We start from the raw sequence: 24,443 nt of genomic DNA on the forward strand, positions 1-24,443 counted from the left end.
TCAGCATCCAAAGAAGCCATTGCTCTGAACCAACAAGTTAGTGCTGTGGTAACGGCTGGTAGTGGTGCATCCAAGATCCTTCCCATCTCATGCACAGCTTACGATGATCTGTCCACCAAAGTTGAGGCAGTGAGAACACAGACTGACACATTGACAATCTAGGAGCTGTTCCTTGACTCAGTCTGTTTTAGACACTGGTCTAGCAACTTTCTGCTTCCACAGAAGATTCAGAGAGCAGGCTAAAAAGTGCACTAGCCCCTGCATCTATATTTATGCAAACATTCGTCGGTCGTAGGCACCACCAACTCCCCAACTATGTCCTGGTGCCTACTCATTACTAACAGGGTATCAGGCCGGAATTATGTAACAGACACAGGATCTGACATTACTATCCTGCACAAAGTGTGACTGTGCTGTTGCTGATTGCCTGCTGTGTTTAGCTTGTCTGCCACAAATAATTCAGCAATTGCGATGATCAGCAAGCAATTATGGGTGCTCATTTCCTAGCTCACTTCTAGCTACTGCCCGATGTAGCAAATGCCCATCTAGGGAATAATAATACCGGACTTCTAGCCACTTTGTATCGATGTGATGCCAGAACATGTGTCATCAACATCATACAGGTTGTGGACGAGAAGTACAGCCCATTGCTGCATAAATTCCCAACATTAATGAGACCTCCATGTGCATCACAGCAAGTTTTACATGATAGTGTCCACCACATAAAAACCACAGATGGACTGCCTGAGTCTTGCTGGCCAAGAAGATTGGCTTCATGATACCTCACCATTGCTAAAGCAGAATTTGAGGCAATGTTGTCAGAAGGCATCATCCAACCTTCCAGTAGCTCATCGGCACCTTGCATTTAGAACCCAAAGAGGGAGGAGCCTGGTGTCCAAGTGGTGATTACAGAGAAAAAGATGTTAAGAAAGCTACAATTGTAGGGCTGTTACACAGTGTAGAATGGTGGAAGGTACATAGTTACACTCAACAATTTGATGTGTGCACGCACGCACACACACACAATAATTATCTTTATGTCCTGTTAATTGAAAGTAGTTATTGGAGCAGATTGAAGCAAATGTTTGCGAGACTGGAGAGGAGATAATTGTGGCTGGAAACGGCAGGTAGGCTATTTTTTGAGAAGGGAGAGGTTGGAGACATTTGCCTTCCTTTTCAATGGAACTTACGAAATGTTAGTTAAATAGTGGTAGCAACCACAAAACAAAGAGGTTAGAGCATTAAAGAGAGAGAAAAATTGCAAAAAGTACCCAAAAAATTAGGGTTAGTGGTATAGGAAATGTATTACTGAAGCACTCTCTCTCAATTTCCAGTACTGCTCTGCATTCATGGAAAAACAAAGTGTGCTGTTTACTTGTGACAACATTACAAATTGGAAGAAAAATCAGTGCAAACAACATAACTGCATACTTCTGTTAATCTGGTACAGTCTCTGCAGAAAACGCTCTCTCTCTCTCTCTCTCTCTCTCTCTCTCTCTCTCTCTCTCTCTATTTACCTTTAGCTTTTGTTTTTCACTTACACTAGAAGATCAGTTCTAATGTAGTGATAATCCTGTGGAAAATGTTGTCTGGGGCAGCTGAAACACGACTGGGCAGGTTGGCATTATGTCGCGATACACTGTAGATTTTGAGTTATTTTTCATTTTAAAAAATTTTGCTGTGCCTAGCAGTATTCCATTTCAATTGCTACTGTAAGTCCCTTGGTTTCAATAGACATACGAACACTTGTATCAACAAAAGCCAAAATTACTATTGTGATTGCTGAAAACAAATCTAGAGTTAACATTAATGTTTCCTGGGCACTGCTGACATTATAAGTAGGTTGATTGTCTCATACCTTGAAACGTGTTAGGAACTCTTGCTGTCTAGTGATATCAGTGGCAAGAATAAGTGAGCTGATCTGCCTCTCAAGCTCAGGTCTTGCGTCACCAAGTTGTTCAGCAACATTGCTTTCCAATAGACACCCAATTGCAGAGCGCCAATGGTGGTTTTCCAGAACAGAAGTGTTCTGAAACATTACAGTATTGCTATTATATCACAAAAGAAAGAGACAGGGATTTATTCCATATAAAGTACTAATGGACTCATTGCCAAGTTGTTTTCCTGTTTTGGTAAGTAATTGCTTTCATAATTTGGATGTTCTCAATATTTTACAGGCAGTCTCTCATGTTCTCCAATGCTAGGTTTACTGAGACGAAAAAAATTACCAAATTCTGAAGATCACAAAATTAAAATACATCACAAAGTCCACCATAATTGCAAAAAACAAAAAGAAAATTCAAATTATAAATTCCTGATATTGTTGGTTGGAGAGCAAACAATTGATTCAATACAAAGAAGTCTTTTGATACAAAATTTTTTATTGCCTTGACTGTGTGTATGTACACTGGATTACTAGTTCCATACCATATGTAGCTAGCAGCCATCCCAGATGTATGTTGCACTTCCTGATGTGCCATACTTATATGCCTCTGTCTTTCCATGAAGACACAGCTATATTTTCTAATGTTCTGCTCTCTTTGTTATTATGAGTCTGATACAATGGCATTAATACATACATGTGTTTTACCACACAGCATGATTTCGTAACCTGTTCTCTGTATATTTAAAATGGCGGCTTAGTCCTGTCAAAACTAGTAAGCTAGTGTACATTCATATGTTTGAGGCAATAAAAAACTTCATATCCGAAGCTTTCTTTACATTGAAAATCTCAAATCTTCAAAAATTTAAAGTAAATTAACAAGTTTCAAGGAGCTTTTGTCTTAAAGTCACCTTCTTCAATTTTATTTCAGTTCAGTTCTATTTTTGGAAGTTCTATAAGTGAATGATTAAGTTAAAAGAGTTAAAATTGTCGTGCATTAATTGCAATGACAAAAATCCAGGTACCCATTTTATTGGTACATGGCTAAGCCAGGGCATGTTCCCAGAGGCAGGTTTCATCTCTAAAGTCTTCCAGAGGAAAAATATATATATATTTTCAGTATCTCATACAGTTATTGACCAAATTTAAAATTTTTAAATGCTATCCTACTCATCAAGACAATCCTATAGGTAGAGCAACCACAGCTATGAGTAGTCATCTTACTAATAAACCACTTCAGCTGCATTTAGTCCTTCATTATTGGAGCACTATCAGTCTCGTGGCACTAAATGCCAGATCTTCAGGTGAACATATAATGTTGTTTACCAGAACATGCTGCCACGACCCCTGTTCATGATTCCACATAGATCGGAGATGCGGACCCATCCACTATACTGGAATCCAGTTGTTTTATTCTATGACATACTGCCTTTTAGTCATGTTATGTTCTGACAGACAATGAATGTTGGGTACAAAGTTCTGAGCTTTTGCGCTCTAATGTTTCAGTTATACGTTAAACTGAAGATGTGGCTTTTAGTGCCACCAAAACAGTAGTGATCCAGTAGTAAAGGACTAAATACAGCTGAAGCAGTTTATTAATAACCAAGATGACGACTCATCAAGAGCTTATGGTAATTTATGTTAAAGGTTTAACACAATAATTCATGCATTGCAGTTACAAACTGTGTACATTGAGACAGCCTAACACACAAATTACCTGGACCATATTTATCAGGACACAAATTACCTGGACCATATTTATGCAATATTTAAGAATGAGAGGACTTGGCACCTTCCAACACATTTTTCACATAATTTCAAACTTCTTGTAATGTTTCCTGCTGATAACACCAACAAAATGGTGAAAGAGAAGAAGTCTACCGCTTAATTACATCTTCACTGTTCATGGAGAAAAACTGCAACATTGGCACGACGTTTTAAATCCTCACTTCCTTACTACTAATTCTATTCCCAATACAATTTGCAGATAGTATCCACATAGACCACTGAATGTACCAGAAGAATATTATATAATGGTATGATGCATGGTTCAGAAGCTTGGACGCTACATTTTTCAAAGAATTGGGGGTGGGTATATACTAGTTATCAGTAAGCTATCATTTGCTTCATTTTAATATGGGTTAACTTGAAATAAACCACAGCAAGATAATGTCAAGAAAACTGTATAAGTGGGAAGCAAACATTTCAAATAAAGTCCTACATTACTGTGATTTGAAATATCAATATAGCAGGAAACAATGTCATGTCAAAATTACAATCAAATCCAAATCCAAAGGCAAGGTCATCAATGAAGCACAACATTTAGAACTGAAAGCACATTCACTACTGACACCAACATCCAGACCAAGACTGATCTCCTGGGAGGAGGGTGCAGCTATTTATACACACACTGAATATTTCAAACTGCTGGTACTTATACAAACATTGATATTCAAGAATATACAAATGTAAGATATTTCAAGGAAATACCAGATATGATAAATACTAAATAACATATTACTGCTAGTGGTCAGGATTGAACTGGTGCCCTCACCATGCCAACCAGCATCACTAAACACTCCACCACAATGCATTTAGCACAGTTGAGGGCTGTTGCTCCCTCTCCTGGAGGAACAGTGACCTGATGTTTCAGAAGTTCTCACTGTGGCAGACTACACCACCCTGGATATAGTTCTCGTCAAATTTCCTCTGCTTGACTGTGTTGGCAGGTCCTCAGTTTCAGGCTTGGTTATTACATCCTCTTCACTCTGATGACCACAGAAGCAACTGTGGTATACACTTATGTCACTGGGGTTCCTTACAGTGGCTCACAAAGTGAATAACAAATTGGCAGAGACCTGGCCAATGATACCTGTGTCTTATTCTGTCTGGAGACTCCATGAATCCCATGAAACCAGGTGTCGGACCATGCAAATACTTTAGGTTGCTTGCAAAAGGTAGACTAGGATCATGAGTAACCATTTCCACTCCACAGGATCATAGTTTTTCTTATACAATGCTCTGTTTATTAATTACAATCCTCCTTTGGCTGATTCCTCCTTTCTCAAGGCTTCTATGACGTTCAGCAGCAATGTCATTTACTGTGATGACAACACAGATTTAATTCACATTGCTGTATTCCCTAAAAGAATTTCTTGGAAGACAATTGACATGTTTTTGTTTGTGCCCACTTTTATGTATCACTGTGGCATCATATTCCTGAAACCTCAGAACCCATCTTGCCAGGTGACCCACTGGATCCTTCAGGTGAGTCAGTCAGCATACAGAATGGTACTCCACCACAATAGTGAATGATTTGACAAATAAATATGGCCTGATCTTCTTGATAGCCCAAACAACAGCAAGGCACTCTTTCTTAGTTATAGGATAGTTTTCCTCGAACTTTTAGAGTACTGTGGAAGCATAAGCTCTCACCTTTTCAGCACATTCCTGAATTTGTACTAGCACTGCCCCTATCTCCAAACTGCTAGCATCAGTTTGGAGTTGTCTTGGCATTCTCATCATACAATGCAACGACCACAACTAGGAAAGATCTGTCTTGCCCCACATTCCATGAAAATGTGCAGTTTCCCTGTGGTAGCTCTTGCAAGGGATGTGCCTTGGTGCATAAGACTTTCATGAATCACTGGCAGATCGAGCACATCCCAAGAAAACTTCTCACATCACGAATATGCTGAGATGGTGGAAAATCTAAAATTACTCTTATTTCCTTTAGATTGGGAGAGACTCCATCACTGTTTGCTAGATGTCCCCAGATTTTTATTTCTTGAGTGGTGAAGAGGCACTTTTAGCACTTTTCAGATTCAGTCACAGGCTTAGATGTTCTACAAATGTCATTGGGGGGGGGGAGGGGGGGAGGGGGGGGGGAGGGGAGGGGACAGAGTTATCCAGATGGTAAAGGCATGTTGTCCATTCATTCAAGGTGTCAAAGTTGGCTGCCCATCGGACTTTCAAGATAGCTCAAGTATTTCTCAGTCCAAACTACGTAACTCATACAAGTCATCAAGTCAGTATTTTCCCAGTCATCCTCATCAACTTTAATTTGTTAGTAGCCTGACTGCTTGTCCATAGTTCAGATATACTTTGCTCCTTTCAAGCGGTCTAAAGTGTCATCAATAAGCAGTGATGGATAGACATCTTTCTTCATGATTTTGTTCAGTCATCAGTAGTCAGTCCAAACACCATATGCCATTTTTCTTCTTCACGAAGACCACAGAAGAGGACCAAGCACTCTCTGAAGGTTCAGTGATATCATCTTGAAGCATCTTCTCCATTTCCTCCTGATTAATCTGTCATTCAGCGAGTGACACACTACATATGGGCTAACTGGTGGATAATCCCCAGTGCTGATACAGTGTTTTTCCATCTGCCACTTGCTGGGTCTTTTCTCCATTCTGTATATGGAAGCATCCAAAAATTGACACAGAATATTGACAGCTTTGGATCAAGGCAGTCAGGTAGGTGTAGTATTTCTTGATTTCTGAAAAGCATTTGACTCAGTACCACACCTATGCTTATTGTCACAAGCACAATCATATGGGGTTTCAAGTGAAATTTGTGACTGGGTTGAGGACATTTTGATAGGGAGGATGCAACATGCTATGATGCAATATGTTATCTTGGCTGGAGACTCATTGTCACATGTAGAAGTAACTTCGGGTATGCCCCAGGGAAGTGTGTTGGGACCCTTGCTGTTCATGTTGCACGTTAATACCTCGCAGACTAACAAACATCAGGCTTTTTGCAGATGATGTAGTTATCTATGATGAAATGTCTGACAGAAGCTGCATAAATATTCAGTCAGATCTTGATAAGATTTCAAAGTGGTGCAAAGTTTGGCAACTTTCTTTGAACATTCAGATATGTACAACTGTGCACTTCACAAAACAAAAAAAAGTAATATCATCAGTGAGCCACCCAAAATGGAATGATAACATACATTCAGTCATGGGTAAAGCAGGTTGTGGACTTTGGTTTATGGTAGAATACTGCGGAAGTGCAATCAGTCTCTTTGTTTTTTTTTTTTTTTTTTTTTTTTTTTTGGGGTCATCAGTCTACTGACTGGTTTGATGCGGCCCGCCACGAATTCCTTTCCTGTGCTAACCTCTTCATCTCATAGTAGCACTTGCAACCTACGTCCTCAATTATTTGCTTGATGTATTCCAATCTCTGTCTTCCTCTACAGTTTTTGCCCTCTACAGCTCCCTCTAGTACCATGGAAGTCATTCCCTCATGTCTTAGCAGATGTCCTATCATCCTGTCCCTTCTCCTTATCAGTGTTTTCCACATATTCCTTTACTCTCCGATTCTACGTAGAACCTCCTCATTCCTTACATTATCAGTCCACCTAATTTTCAACATTCGTGTATAGCACCACATCTCAAATGCTTTGATTCTCTTCTGTTCCGGTTTTCCCACAGTCCATGTTTCACTACCATACAATGCTGTACTCCAGACGTACATCCTCAGAAATTTCTTCCTCAAATTAAGGCCGGTATTTGATATTAGTAGACTTCTCTTGGCCAGAAATGCCTTTTTTGCCATAGCGAGTCTGCTTTTGATGTCCTCCTTGCTCCGTCCGTCATTGGTTATTTTACTGCCTAGGTAGCAGAATTCCTTAACATCATTGACTTCGTGACCATCAATCCTGATGTTAAGTTTCTCGCTGTTCTCATTTCTACTACTTCTCATTACCTTCGTCTTTCTCCGATTTACTCTCAAACCATACTGTGTACTCATTAGACTGTTCATTCCGTTCAGCAGATCATTTAATTCTTCTTCACTTTCACTCAGGATAGCAATGTCATCAGCGAATCATATCATTGATATCCTTTCACCTTGTATTTTAATTCCACTCCTGAACCTTTTTTTTTTTTTATTTCCATCATTGCTTCCTCGATGTACAGATTGAAGAGTAGGGGCAAAAGGCTACAGCCTTGTCTTACACCCTTCTTAATACAAGCACTTCATTCTTGATCGTCCACTCTTATTATTCCCTCTTGGTTGTTGTACATATTGTATATGACCCGTCTCTCCCTATAGCTTACCCCTACTTTTTCCAGAATCTCTAACAGCTTGCACCATTTTATATTGTCGAACGCTTTTTCCAGGTAGACAAATCCTAAGAAAGTGTCTTGATTTTTCTTTAGCCTTGGTTCCATTATTAGCCGTAACGTCAGAACTGTCTCGCTCATCCCTTTACTTTTCCTAAAGCCAAACTGATCGTCACCTAGTGCATTCTCAATTTTCTTTTCCATTCTTCTGTATATTATTCTTGTAAGCAGCTTCAATGCATGAGCTGTTAAGCTGATTGTGCGATAATTCTCGCACTTGTCAGCTCTTGCCATCTTCGGAATTGTGTGGATGATGCTTTTCCGAAAGTCAGATGGTATATCGCCAGACTCATATAATCTACACACCAACGTGAACGTGAATAGTCGTTTTGTTGCCACTTCCCCCAATGATTTTAGAAATTCTGATGGAATGTTATCTATCCCTTCTGCCTTATTTGACTGTAAGTCCTCCAAAGCTCTTTTAAATTCCATTTCTAATACTGGATCCCCTATCGCTTCTAAATCTACTCCTGTTTCTTTTTCTATCACATCAGAAAAATCTTCACCCTCATAGAGGCTTTCAATGTATTCTTTCCACCTATCTGCTCTCTCCTCTGCATTTAACAGTGGAATTCCCGTTGCACTCTTAATGTTACCACTGTTGCTTTTAATGTCACCAAAGGTTGTTTTGACTTTCCTGTATGCTGAGTCTGTCCTTCCGACAATCATATCTTTTTCGATGTCTTCACATTTTTCCTGCAGCCATTTCGACTTAGCTTCCCTGCACTTCCTATTTATTTCATTCCTCAGCGACTTGTATTTCTGTATTCCTGATTTTCCCGGAACATGTTTGTACTTCCTCCTTTCATCAATCAACTGAAGTATTTCTTCTGTTACCCATGGTTTCTTCGCAGCTACCTTCTTTGTACCTATGTTTTCCTTCCCAACTTCTGTGATGGCCCTTTTTAGAGATGTCCATTCCTCTTCAACCATACTGCCTATTGCGCTATTCCTTATTGCTGTATATATAGCGTTAGAGAACTCCAAACGTATCTCGTCATTCCTTAGTACTTCCGTATCCCACTTCTCCCACTTCTTTGCGTATTGATTCTTCCTGACTAATGTCTTTAACTTCAGCCTACTCTTCATCACTACTATATTGTGATCTGAGTCTATATCTGCTCCTGGGTGCGCCTTACAATCCAGTACCTGATTTCGGAATCTCTGTCTGACAATGATGTAATCTAATTGAAATCTTCCCGCATCTCCCGGCCTTTTCCAAGTATATCTCCTCCTCTTGTGATTCTTGAACAGGGTATTCGCTATTACTAGCTGAAACTTGTTACAGAACTCAGTTAGTCTTTCTCCTCTTTCATTCCTTGTCCCAAGCCCATATTCTCCTGTAACCTTTCCTTCCACTCCTTCCCCTACAACTGCATTCCAGTCGCCCATGACTATTAGATTTTCCTCCCCCTTTACATACTGCATTACCCTTTCAATATCCTCCTACACTTTCTCTATCTGTTCATCTTCAGCTTGCGACATCGGCATGTATACCTGAACTATCGTTGTCGGTGTTGGTCTGCTGTCGATTCTGATTAGAACAACTCGGTCACTGAACTGTTCACAGTAACACACCCTCTGCCCTACCTTCCTATTCATAACGAATCCTACACCTGTTATACCATTTTCTGCTGCTGTTGATACTACCCAATACTCATCTGACCAAAAATCCTTGTCTTCCTTCCACTTCACTTCACTGACCCCTACTATATCTAGATTGAGCCTTTGCATTTCCTTTTTCAGATTTTCTAGTTCCCCTACCACTTTCAAGCTTCTACAAAGGAGATTGCTTACAGATCACTCGTGTGACCATTTCTAGAATATTGCTCAAGTGTGTGGGACTGGTACCAGGTAGGACTAATGGGGGATATTGAATGTATACAGAGAAGGACAGCACGAATGGTCACAGGTTTGTTTAATCCAAGGGAGAGTGTATCAGAAGTACAGGAGGAACTGAACTGGTAGATTCCTGAAGATAAACGCAAACTATCATGAGAAAGTCTATTAACAAAGTTGTAAGAACTGGCTTGAAATGATTACTGTAGGAATATACTACAATACACTACATGTCTCTCACATAGGAATTGTGAGGATAAGATTAGAATAATTACTGCATGCACAGTGGCGTTCAAACAATCATTCTTCCCTCAATCCATATGTGAACTGAACCTGAAGAAACTCTAACAACTGGTACAATTAGATGTACCCTCTGTCATGCAGCTCACGGTGGTTTGCAGAGCGTAGATGTAGATGTAGATGTAAATGTAAATGTAGAAATGGCTGTTACTCCCCAATAGTGTTTCTTAGTTAGGCTAGACCCTAATGGTAGTTTGACAGTAGCTTGCTCCTGTACATTGTCTGTAGTGATAGTACAGCACAATTCTTTGTCGGTGACACTGATCTACCATTCTTGGACTCGTTTGGCCGTCACTATGCACAGAACTTTAGGAATGAATTGTGGCTGCTCATGACAGTTAGTGATCCTATGTTCTCCTTGACCACCTACAATGCTTACCATTCTCGTCAGCATGTAACTTTCTTTTGTGACCCTGAGCAGCTTTTTGCAGTCAACAAATGCTTCATAATTTAAGTGAGCATCTTATCCTAACTTGTAGATGATGGCAGGATAACAAATTCTTCAGTGACAAACAAGCACTGAGACCAATCGTTGTTATGTGCACTTGTACTAGCTTTTTCAGTTCAGAGTCCTGATCTTCCACAATCTATGACTGCTTGTGAGAATAACATCATGACTACATTCTGTTGAAAAGACAAGTCTGAAAGGCTATGTTCTGTCATTGATATTTATTGTTGCAATACATGTTCCTGTCAGCTGGAGGTATTCATTTGCAACTTTCAGCACAACTGCCTTTGTATAATGGAATTTAGTCTTCTTTTTGTGATGGATTATTTATGGCAAGTTTCTTTGGCAAATGTATTTCTTCCAATGGGACAGTTAAAATGCCTAACTCCTTGAAGAGCCACCTGCATGATGACCATGAATGACCACCACCCAAAAAAATTATCCTTAAAACGTTAATGAGTGGACATATACAAAATATTTCAGGAGGTTGATTCATTTATTTTTTAAGAATAGGAAAAGCAGTTGAGCTTAATTGTCTGAGAAGCTCAGTAATATGCTGCTTCCAGTTCAAGTTTTCATCAATTACTTTCACACAAAAATTTGGAGTATTCCTTCCTACCAAATAATTCCTTTTCATGTACTGCATCAGATGTTGGTAAGAGTATTAGCTGTACAAAAATAAATGTAGTGTGTTTTCACAAAATTTAACGAGAATGAATTTTCAGTAAACCAATTAATAACCCCTCGATTAGTATGATTCACAATCTCTTCTGTTGCCCATAATCTCTAAAATTCGAAACTCACATTATGTCTCCACATAGTGTACGTGTGTTGGCTGTCCACTGTGCAAGCACACCAGCATATTATCCTCTGTCCTCCAAATCTGAAGATCATTGTACTTGGCAGAGGAATTGATTGTACCTACACTGACTGGATGCTGTATTTTTGTTTGATGGTTGCGGTGTAAGTTCGAGCTGACAGAGTCTGTTTTCATAATGCATTCAACTAGTAGTGGAGATTGGTACTAAAGATCAGTATACATCTTCTACAACACACTCTATTATCTACTGAAGAATGAACTTGACCTGCATAGTTACTGTCTTGTGTATTCTGTCTGATGTTTCTGGCTGCCATAAACTGCTGTATCTCTTCTCAGCATATTTGCTGCTGATTGTTGCAAAACATTTTATTCATTTCAGTCTGGAATCTGTCCCAGCTACGGAGTGTATCTTCACTGTTCATGAATGATTGGTGTGCTGTGCCAGCCATGTAATAGTACACATTTACCATACACAACATACCATCCCAAAAGTTATATCTGGCAACTCTGTCAAATCCTTTCGGCTATTTTGCTGGGTCCTGATCAGGATCTCTGGAAAACACTGATAGATTACCTGTCCACGTAAGCAACGGCTTTTGCATTGCCTAATTGGAGCCATGGTGACACATTTTCAAGTGCCCACCAAGTCCAGTAAACAGTCTAATGTTGAAAACAGAACAGAGCTCAAATCCAAAGGCACAGTCGTCAGTGAAGCACAACACTTAAAACTGATAGCTCATATATTACTAACACCAACATACAGCTAGAACAGAGATGACCCATTGCATATTCTAGAATGCTTGTATTAATACAGACATCGAATGTTCTAAACTATACAAATATTAAAAATATAATTTATTTCAAGTGCTTTCCAACAATGATACATATTAAGTAACAAATAGTTGTTAGTGGTCAGGTTTGAACTGGTGACCCCCAGCATGCCAGCCAGCGAAGCTAATCATTAAGCTACACTCCATGCACTACAGCTCTCAGGAATTTCATTGCCTTCCATAATATGTACAAATTTAGTTACTCATAAGCGAAACAAGATAGAAACATCTATGAAGTAGTAATTATGATTTTAATACTGTTCTGTACATAAGATTCAAGTCCTTATTTTTTTTACTAAATTAAAACGTTCCACATCACACACAGATCAACAAAGATTCCTTATTGGTGCTGTGGGTTCTAAATTATCTAATTATCAATACTTTCAACACACTTTTTTTAATGTCTGAATTATTCTAGACATCAAACATTCAGATCTACACTGATACTCTGCCAACCACTGGGAAATGAATAACACGGAGTGATTCTCGTAGTATCTGTTATTATGGCTTCTTCTCATTCCATTCACATATGGGGTGTGGGAAGTTTGACTGTTTAAATGTCTTTGTGCACTCTGTAATTAATTTAATCTTGTTCTCACAATCTGGATCTGCATGTAGTTGGTTGCAGCAGATACTGAGAGTGATCATTTTAATCCACTTCTTGAAACTTCATAACTACACTTTCTTGGGATAGTTTGCATCTACCTTCAAGTGTCTGCCAGCTCAGTTTCTTCGGCATCTCTGTGAGGCTCTCCCATGGGTCAGACAAGCCTATGACTGTCTTGCACTTCTCTGTATATGTTCAATACCTCCATTGGTACTATTTGCTATGGATCCTTCACACTTAAGCAATATTCTAGGATGCATCACACAAGTGATTTCCTCTGTAGACCGATTACTTTTTTCTTAGTATTGTACTAATATATCAAAGTCTGTCACCTGTTTTAGCTACGACTGAGACTATGTAATTGTTCCCATTTCATATCTGTACAAAGTACTACACCCTCATATTTGTATGGGATATGATTCCAACTGAGACTCATTATTACTGTAGTCATACAATACCATGTTTGTTCATTTTGGTAAGTGCATAATTAATTATATATATCTGAACATTTAAAGCAAGAGGACAATCTTTGCATTACTTTGGTTCTTATCAAGATCTGACGGAATATTTTTGCAGCTTTTTTCAGAGAGTACTTCATTATAGATAACTGCCTCATCTATGAAAAGTCGGACAGTGTTGTCAGTATTGTCTGCAGTGACATTAACACACAACATGATCAAAAAGAATCCCAACAAACTTCCTCAGGGTGCACCCAAAGTTTCTTCTACATCTGTCAATGACTCTCCATCCAAGACAGCATGCTGCATCCTCCTTACCAAAAATGTCTTCAATCCACTCACAAATTTCATTTAGCATCCCATTCGATTGTACTTGCAATAAGTGTACTAGTGACATGGGGTATTAAGTCAAATGCTTTTTTGAAATTGAGAAATACTGCATGTATCTGACTGCCTTGATTCATGGCTTTCAATATGTCATGTGAGGAAAGTACAAATTGGGTTTCACATAGTCAGTGTACCTAGGAATCACATTGGTTAGCATGGAGGAGATCATTCCGTCCAAGATACCTCATACATTTTGAGCTCAGAGTATGTTCTGGATTCTACCACAAATGAATGTTATTAATATTGGATGGTAGTTTTGTGGGTCACTTCTACTGCCCTTCTTGTAGATGGTTGTGACCTGTGCTTTCTTTTATTCAAGGGATCTGTGGTAGGTTACAGTTAAAAGAGGGCCTAACCCAGCTGTTGAAAATTCAGTAAAGAATATGATTGGATTTCCTTTGGACCCTAGAGCTTCATCCAATTTTAATGATTTCAGCTGTTTCCCAACAATCAGTGTTGTCAATACTGACATTGATATCTACGAGTATGTTCTGAAAAGAAATGCCTCCAAATTTTTAATGTTAAAACTCTTAAAACTTTTTATATAGAATTAATGTTATTAACATTCTACATCTTTATTCCTCACATCTACACATTTATTTCTCAACAAAGTCACCCTGGCAATGAACACGTATCTTCCAGTGAGAAACCAGTCTTGTTGATAACACCACTGTATGTGGTGTGACTTTTCTGATGGAGCCACAACCTCTCCTCTGCTTGCACTGCACCATCACGATCAGAGTGTGTTCTATAAGTTTTGGAAACAGATTAAAATTGGATGAGGAAAAGTCAGTACAGTATGGAGAATGATCAATGACAGTGAACCCAAGGTGTCGGATTGTTGCAGATGTCACAGAACTCATCTGTGGTCTGGCATTGTCATGCTGAAGGAGAGGGTGCACCATGTGGGGATGAGAGCTTCAAATTCAAAACCGAGTTGCAGCATACTGTTTCTCGAGCACTGACACAGTCGCGTTAGACACTGCCATGTTACATGCTATAATTCGGAGCCCTCTAGTGGCAGAGAGCTGCATATATGTAGACATGAAGAATGAAGATATAGGATGTTAATAATGTTTGTTTTAGTTAAAAATCAGTAAGAGTTTCCATGTAAACAATTTGCAGGCATTACTTTTGAGCATGCCCTGATATAGTGCTCATCTTCGCAATGATGCGAGAATTAATTTGGGGCAACGCCCCTGGATTTTCATTTGTAGAGGAACATTTGAAAACCATTTTCAGCAATTCTGCTTTTGCTTTGCCATCCTCAATTTCACTTCCTGCCTCACCCATGAGTGTCTGGACACTAACTTTGTACACTGCCAACCTTTACATATGACCACAATTACTTTGGCTTTTGTGAGAGATCATTCAATTACACTCTGCCATCATAGTCAAAGGCTTCATGCATTGCCCTCTTGACAGCCAACCATATACCATTCATCATATCCCTATCTCTAGCCCTATGCTTTGTTTTACCCCTATTATGCTGTTGACTCTGTTTATTTAGAAGCATCTTTACAGTGACTGTATTCCATGGAGTGCCCCTTCCACCATGGACTTGACCCGACCCCCCCCCCCCCTCCCCATTATCACCAACTTTAGCACCTAACTAAACCATAGAATGAACTTATTTTTTAAATGATGAAAGGTGAATGATATTTAGTGTGTGTGTGTGTGTGTGTGTGTGTGTGTGTGTGTGTGTGTGTGTGTGTGTGTGTGTGTTTTAGAATGAATGATGAAGGAATTTGTGGTGCATCACAAGTGCTACCCCAAATTCCCTCTCAGAAAAGAAAGTTAACTATCCACAGTGAGGGCACACTTATTACAAAACATGCTTCCCCTGCATTACTCCTCCCAACCACGCCACTTGCTTGACCTGAACACTACAACCCCATTTAAAATCAATCAAGTTACATTTACTGTTTGTAAATTACTTCATTGGTGCACTCCTTGCTTAAGAACTTACGGAAATTTGATGACTTCAGACTGTTAATGCTTTGTTTCTAATCACTCTTATAATAATAATAAAACTGTGTACAGCATTATAGTAGCCCTTACGTAGTTACTGCTGTGATGCACTGTCAATTAATTCATTTATCTGTTTCAAAGCGAGTAATGAAGCAATTTCTCAACTATTGCAGGTGCTATCTACAACTTTGAGAAGACGTTCTCTTGAGATAGTTAGCAGTTGTTTTATATACATGTCTCACTTTTATCTTGAGCGATGTACGGGACAAAGCACAACATATATATGTAGTGGGTGGACTATGGGAGGAACCTATAACCTCTACTGCATTAATGTTACTAATTGGAAAACGTAATTATTGATAACTCACATAATCAGTATCAGAGTCTTACAAAATAGTAATAATAGTAATGATCTTTTGAAAATCATTTAGTTTCATGACTGAAACAGTATTAAATCATTTACTTTTTATAAAATGAAGAACAAACCGCCTTCAGTCACAAGTTGTGTTTATTTACTGCACTATGCATTTCGAGCCCTGGAGGCTCATCTTCAGGTGCTTTTTAGTGATTTACATCAGGTTTTTTAGTTGTTTGCAGTTTAACATTGTATGATGTCTGCTTCTGTTGTGTGGTTGGTATACACAATACACATCTTTAATTTTGCAGTACATACTGGGATATATACATTGTCACACACTTTTTCACACATTGTAGTAGAGAATCTTTGGCATGTTTACGTTCTGCTACTAGAGAATCTTTGGCGTGTTTACGTTCTGCTACTACAATGTGCGAAAAAGTGTGTGACAATGTATATATCCCAGTATGTTCTGTAAAATTAAAGATGTGTATTGTGTATACCAACCGCACAACAGAAGCAGACATCATACAATGTTAAACTGCAAACAACTAAAAAACCTGATGTAAATCACTAGAAAGCACCTGAAGATGAGCCTCCAGGGCTTGAAATGCATAGTGCAGTAAATAAATGCAACTTGTGACTGAAGGCGGTTTGTTCTTCATTTTACAAAAGTAAAACAGTCTTGGACAAAACACTGAAAAACAATGGATAAAAATAAAGCATTTACTTTTTACCCCTCAGAGAATTTCATTTTACCCCTCACGGAGTAATTATCCGCAAGTTGCTAACTATCCCCAGGTTGACAACCATAGTTCCACATGCTTCTCTCCACAGCTAAATGTTTCAAGTTCCTTACTGGGATATGACCCTACTGCATCTTTATCTCGTTTGGTGAAAATATACATCCTTCTACTTGTTTTTGTTGCCTTTGTGCTCTGTTTATCACTATTAGATCCAATACACTTCCATTACAGGATAAAGTGGCAAGGAGAGCTACATCAACACAGACTGGAGGCCACAACAACTTCCATCATCAGTCAGGCAGTTCTCAGAGAATCCATTTTATAATATTTAGGAGGACATCTTGTCCAGCTCACCATCTGCAAAACTGTTTTCTTCTCCATCAATTGTTGGACAATTAAAGTCTCCTCCAAGAATAAAAGTATGACGGGATTTATGAACTAGTGAATTTAGGTTTCCCGTAAGTTTTTGGTTGCATCTGGAGATGAGCCTGCTGGCTGATTGAAGGATGCGATTATAAGTCTATGCCCTATCTCCGATGAAGGCCTTGTTGGTTGGAAGTTCATTTCCTGACAGTCTTTTTGTTGCACCCATCTGTGACTCCATGCTCGATTTTCCACTGTTGTACTAACGTAAGAAGAATGTGGCAAACACACACACACGCACACACACACACACACACACAAAGTACTGACGAGTATTGACACAACCAGTGAAAGATTATCCAAAAGTGATGTGAACAGTAAAATATTAGAATCAAGTTGTACTATCAAAAGTTTTTCAAGACCAACATAAAAGTGGAATGAATGGCACAAAAAGTACTTTAATGTGGGTGAAAAGCATTTACAAACTGCTGGATGGTTATTCTGGGTCATGACTGATACAACCACAAAACATCTAAAATCAACATGTCGATTTAACATTGTAATAGCTTCTCCCTGAGGACTGATGGCTGGGACAGCACTGAACCAATGTGACAGCTTCTCTGTCGGTTTGGAACTGAATCTAAAGCTAAAGGGAAAGTACTGTTTCATATGCTGCTTATGGAAAATTGCTAAATGTTTCCTGTAAAAACATCACAGTTGATGTCATATCCCACCTTTATCCATGCAAGCTTGATTTCTTTCTGTAATTGCCTCATCTGATATGAAGGCAATCCTGTCTTCCTTTCTTTTTGTATTTAACTATTGCAGTGTGTACGAGTTTCAAGAAATCAAGATTTATAAATATCACTTTGCCACGAAGAAAAATGATCCTAATCCTACTCCTAATGATCCAACTCCCCAAGACACTATCCAAATTGAACCCTGCCCGGAACAGTTCCATCCTCCGTCACAGCGGGACCCACCTCCTCTTCCTCAAAATCACTCTCTCCAAACCTTCCAGGAATTTCTGACTTCCAGCCTTGCCTCTCAATCCTTCTTAAAAAACCTTAATCCTACTCCCAACATCACCACTGCTGAAGCCCAGGCTATCCGTGATCTGAAGGCTGACCAGTCCATCGTCATCCTTCCGGCGGACAAGGGTTCCACGACCATGGTACTTGATCATCGGGAGTATGTGGCTGAGGGACTGAGTCAGCTTTCAGACAACACCACATACAAAGTTTGCCAAGGTAATCCCATTCCTGATGTCCAGGTGGAGCTTCAAGGAATCCTCAGAACCTTAGGCCCCCTACAAAACCTTTCACCTGACTCCATCAACCTCCCGACCCCACCAACACCCCGCACCCCTACCTTCTACCTTCTTCCTAAAATTCACAAACCCAATCATCCCAACCGCCCCATTGTAGCTGGTTACCAAGCCCCCACAGAACGTATCTCCGCCTACGTAGATCAACACCTTCAACCCATTACATGCAGTCTCCCATCCTTCATCAAAGACACCAACCACTTCCTCGAACGCCTGGAATCCTTACCCAATCCTGTACCCCCGGAAACCATCCTTGTAACCATTGATGCCACTTCCTTATACACAAATATCCCGCACGTCCAGGGCCTCGCTGCAATGGAGCACTTCCTTTCACGCCGATCACCTGCCAACCTACCTAAAACCTCTTTCCTCATTACATTAGCCAGCTTCATCCTGACCCACAACTTCTTCACTTTTGAAGGCCAGACATACCAATAATTAAAGGGAACAGCCATGGGTACCAGGATGGCCCCCTCATACGCCAACCTATTCATGGGTCGCTTAGAGGAAGCCTTCTTGGTTACCCAAGCCTGCAAACCCAAAGTTTGGTACAGATTTATTGATGACATCTTCATGATCTGGACTCACAGTGAAGAAGAACTCCAGAATTTCCTCTCCAACCTCAACTCCTTTGGTTCAATCAGATTCACCCAGTCCTACTCCAAATACCATGCCACTTTCCTTGATGTTGACCTCCACCTGTCCAATGGCCAGCTTCACACGTCTGTCCACATCAAACCCACCAACAAGCAACAGTACCTCCATTATGACAGCTGCCACCCATTCCACATCAAACGGTCCCTTCCCTACAGCCTAGGTCTTCGTGGCAAACGAATCTGCTCCAGTCTGGAATCCCTGAACCATTACACCAACAACCTGACAACAGCTTTCGCATCCCGCAACTACCCTCCCGACCTGGTACAGAAGCAAATAACCAGAGCCACTTCCTGATCCTCTCAAACCCAGAACCCCCCCACAGAAGAAACACAAAAGTGCCCCACTTGTGACAGGATACTTTCCGGGACTGGATCAGACTCTGAATGTGGCTCTCCAGCAGGGATATGACTTCCTCAAATCCTGCCCTGAAATGAGATCCATCCTTCATGAAATCCTCCCCACTCCACCAAGAGTGTCTTTCCACCGTCCACCTAACCTTCGTAACCTCTTAGTTCATCCCTATGAAATCCCCAAACCACCTTCCCTACCCTCTGGCTCCTACCCTTGTAACCGCCCCCGGTGTAAAACCTGTCCCATGCACCCTCCCACCACCACCTACTCCAGTCCTGTAACCCGGAAGGTGTACACAATCAAAGGCAGAGCCACGTGTGAAAGCACCCACGTGATTTACCAACTGACCTGCCTACACTGTGACGCATTCTATGTGGGAATGACTAGCAACAAACTGTCCATTCGCATGAATGGACACAGGCAGACAGTGTTTGTTGGTAATGAGGATCACCCTGTGGCTAAACATGCTTTGGTGCACGGCCAGCACATCTTGGCACAGTGTTACACCGTCCGGATTATCTGGATACTTCCCACTAACACCAACCTATCCGAACTCCGGAGATGGGAACTTGCTCTTCAATATATCCTCTCTTCCCATTACCCACCAGGCCTCAATCTCCTCTAATTTCAAGTTGCCCCCACTCTACCTCACCTGTCATTCAACAACATCTTTGCCTCTGCACTTCCGCCTCGACTGACATCTCTGCCCAAACTCTTTGCCTCTGTATATGTTTGCTTGTGTCTGTATATGTGTATGTGTGCGAGTGTATACCCGTCCTTTTTTCCCCCTGAGGTAAGTCTTTCCGCTCCCGGGATTGGAATGACTCCTTACCCTCTCCCTTAAAACCAACATCCTTTCATCTTTCCCTCTCCTTCCCTCTTTCCTGATGAGGCAACAGTTTGTTGCGAAAGCTTGAATTTTGTGTGTATGTTTGTGTTTGTTTGTGTGTCTATTGACATGCCAGCGCTTTCATTTGGTAAGTCACATCATATTTGTTTTTAGATATATTTTTCCCACGTGGAATGTTTCCCTCTATTAATTTATAAATACATACATACTCGAAAACCACAGTGAATTGTGTGGCAGAGAGTACTTCCTACTGTACTACAGATTAGAGCTGCTTTTCACTCCATTCACAAATGGAGGCACGAGGCATGACTGTTTAAATGCCTCTGTACACACTGTTGTTAGTTTACTATTATGTACATTATCTTTAAGGAAGAGAGATATAAGAAGTTGTAATACAATTGTAGCTTCTTCCCTTAACACCGATTCTTGAAATTTTGTAACCAAGCTTTTGTGAGGTGGTTGGCAACTTGCTACAAGCTACAGCAAATTTATACTTTTTCAGTAATTTCATGGCACTTTCTCATGAGTCAAACAAAGATATGACAATTCTTGTTGGCCTTCTTTGCATACATTCAATATTCCTATTACTCCTATTTGGTATGGGTCCCCCACATTTGAACATTGTTCTAAGATGGGGCCCTGTGTAGATTGATTCCACTTAAATTCTGCCATCTACCCACAAACTGTTGCACCCACGTATTTGTATGAGTTGACTGACTTCCCACTACACCTCATTAATCTTGACACACTATTTTTTTCTGTATTTTGTTAAGTGCAGGATTTCACATAACTGAATGTTTAAAGCAAGTTGCCAATATTTACATGACTCAAACTTTCTCAAGATCTGACTGTATATTTGTGTAATTTTTCTCAGATAATCATTATTGTTAACTGTGTATCTGCAAAAAGTTTGAGATTACTATTAATACTATCTGTTTGGTCATTAATACATAATGTGAAAAGTAAGTCGCCAGATCTGTATGTCCAGCAGGTAAGGTTCCAAAGAAGTTCCCTGGAGCACTCCTGAAGTAACTTCTATACCTATCCATTGTAATAAAACTGATTATAGCAATAAATGTACTGACCAATCTTGGGTCATATGAAGGGAACAATACTGCACTTGAGGCATAAAAGCCAAAAATCCACTACTAAATAGTCACGCGAAAATGTTTATATGTCAACATCTATAAATAGTTAATGTCACTACAATGATAATTATGGACTCTCTAAAAAGACAGACAATTAATTGTATTTTATGTATGAAATGTATGCTCCAAAGATTGTTTTACACAAACAGATCAACATATGATTGTAATTTCTTTGCTGCAAGTTGTTGGAAGTTGTGTGTGTGTGTGTGTGTGTGTGTGTGTGTGTGTGTGTGTGTGTGTGTGCGCGCGCGTGCGTGCAGTTGGTTGTACAAGTTTGAAGAGTGAGGATGGAGAGCAAGTTATGGGTGTTGTATTGATTTGTAGTGTAATGTGAAATGACAAAGTACAAGTATATTTCTGCAGAAAGTCCACCAGCATTCATATTATTATTGAAACATGAACTCAATCAACCTCTCCACGATTATAGAAAGATAAACCACAGAAAGGAAATACACAATGAGCCTCTATACATAACACAGAATAGCAATGAAAAAGATGAGTAATTTTGTTATTAACAGAACTGATTATTTAAATTCGACTGTCCCTGTCACTTGCTGCAGAGTGTCACTTTCTCAGCATGGCAAGTGCAGTGAAAATGTGATCGGCCACCCAAATTACTAATTTACTCCTAGCATTAATAAAACAACTTTGGGCAACAAGAGCATGGGGGTGGGCAGAATATGGTGACATTGTCTGGGACTTTCTGCCATCTACTGCCACCTCAGTACTCACTAGACATTGTGAGAGAGCAGAACGGGACACTTCGCAGAACTCATGGACTTCCAACGTGGTCAGGTGATTGGGTGTCACTTACGTCATATGTCAGTACATGAGGTTTCCACACTCCTGAACATCCATAGGTCCACTGTTTCCAATGCGACAGTGAATTGGAAACGTGAAGGGATATGTACAGCACAAAAGTGTACAGGCCGACTTCGTCTGTTGACTGACAGAGACCGCTGACAGTTGAAGGAGGTAATAATGTACGAGGGCTGTTATGCTCGATGATCCTGCCAAACGTGAGTTACAAAGTGTAATCCGTTTTCTGCAAGCAGAAGGATGTAGTGCTGCGGAAATCCATCACAGAATGAGCAACGTGTATGGTAACAACGTTATGAGTGATGGTAGTGTTCAGGAATGGTGTCGAAAATTTAAAGAAGGACGAACAGACGTCCATGATGAAGGTGAACTAGGTCGCAAGTCTGTTTCCACTGTAGGCCTCATTGAGCGTGTTGATCAGGCGGTGAGATGCAAACGAAGGTTTACAATTAGCGAACTGTCTGATGAATTTCCAGACATTTCAAGGTCTGCTTTGTACACAATTGTGACTCAAGACCTAGGCTATCGGAAATTGTGTGCATGTTGGATCCCAAAATTGCTGAGTACCGACCACAAAACATAAAGGATGGAGTCAGCATTATCGTTTCTCACACATTATGCCAATGAGGGAAACGCTTTTTGAAGTCGATTGTTACTGGCGATGAAACGTGGGTCCTCTATGACAATCCTGAAACGAAGGAACAATCAAAGCAGTGGATGCACACAGCTTCCCCAAGCAAGCCAAAAAAGTTTAAACATTCACTGACGAAAAGAAAAACAATGGCCACTGTGTTTTGGGACCATAAAGGAGTGCTGCTGGTGGTCTTTATGGAGCAAGCTACGACGATAACCAAGGAAGTTTATTGTGAAACTTTATGTCATCTCCGCAGAACCATTCAAAACAAACGCAGAGGAATGCTTTTGTCTGGCGTTGTTTTGATCCATGACAATGCCCGACCACACAGTACCAATATGACAAAAGACATCCTCAAAATATTTAAATGGGAAGTTTTTGAACATCCACCGTACAGCCCGGACCTAGCACCAACTGAGTATCACCTGCTCCGAGAACTGAAGTCATGGTTAGGTGGGCAACGCTTCGCAACTAACGAAGAACTTCAGAATGCCGTCAAGACTTACCTGTCCTCACTGGTGGCAGCATTCTTCGAGGAAGGCATCAAAAAGCTTGTGTCACGGTATGACAAGTGCCTCAATTGTTGTGGCGATTATGTAGAAAAATAAGCTAAGACTTTACTGAACTTTTGGTAATAAAATTATTATTTTCTGTACATTTTTCTTTTATTTACAGCCAATCGGAGGTTGAAAAAAAAAAAAAAAAAAAAAAAAAACAGCCCTCATATAATAGGCAGACATCTACCCAGATCATCACGCAACAATTTCAAACTGCATCAGGATCCACTGCAAGTACTATGACAGTTAGGCAGGAGGAAAGAAAACTTTGATTTCCTGGTTGAGGGGCTGCTCACAAGCCACACATCACGACAGTAAATGCCAAATGATGCCTCGCTTGGTGTAAGGAGCATAAACATTGGACAATTGAACTGTGAAAAATGTTGTGTGGAGTGACGAATCACGATACACAATGTGGCAATCCGATGGCAAGGTGTGGGTATGACGAATGCCCAGTGAACGTCATCTTCCAGCGTATGTAGTGCCAACAGTAAAATTCAGAGCCGGTGGTGTTATCGTGTGGTCGTGTATTTCATGGAGGGGGCTTACACCCCTTGTTGTTTTGTGTGGCACTATCACAGCTCAGGCCTACATTGATGTTTTAAGCACCTTCTTGCTTTCCACTGTTGAAGAGCAATTCTGGGATGGCAACTGGATCTTTCAACACCATCGAGCACCTGTTCATAATACACAGCCTGTGGTGGAGTCATTACATGACAGTAACATCACTGTAATTGACTAGCCTGCACAGAGTCCTGGCCTGAATCCTACAGAACATCTTTGGGATGTTCTGGAACCCAAACTTCATGCCAGGCCTCAGTGCTACCAAAGAAACCTTCAGCAAATGATTGAATGTATGCCTGTGTGAGTTGAAGCTGTCATCAAGGCTAAGTGTGGGTCAACACCATACTGAATTCCAGCATTGAACTTTTAAGTTAATGGCGCCGTGAACTTTTAAGT

General features: G+C 40.3%; 1 protein-coding gene across 3 annotated transcripts in view; it reads right to left on the reverse strand.

Moving 5' to 3' along the window:
- LOC126482310 (cAMP-specific 3',5'-cyclic phosphodiesterase 4A-like) overlaps positions 1-24,443 on the reverse strand; it is a 321,740-nt gene that overhangs the window by 175,596 nt on the left and 121,701 nt on the right. For all 3 annotated transcript variants that reach the window (XM_050106346.1, XM_050106344.1, XM_050106347.1), the window contains one exon: positions 1,859-2,029. In XM_050106346.1, the coding sequence (XP_049962303.1) occupies positions 1,859-2,029 (171 nt within the window). The remainder of the gene's footprint in view (positions 1-1,858; positions 2,030-24,443) is intronic.

The sequence above is a fragment of the Schistocerca serialis genome, chromosome 5 (genome assembly GCF_023864345.2).
Source record: "Schistocerca serialis cubense isolate TAMUIC-IGC-003099 chromosome 5, iqSchSeri2.2, whole genome shotgun sequence".
In the NCBI taxonomy this organism is placed as follows: domain Eukaryota; kingdom Metazoa; phylum Arthropoda; class Insecta; order Orthoptera; family Acrididae; genus Schistocerca; species Schistocerca serialis.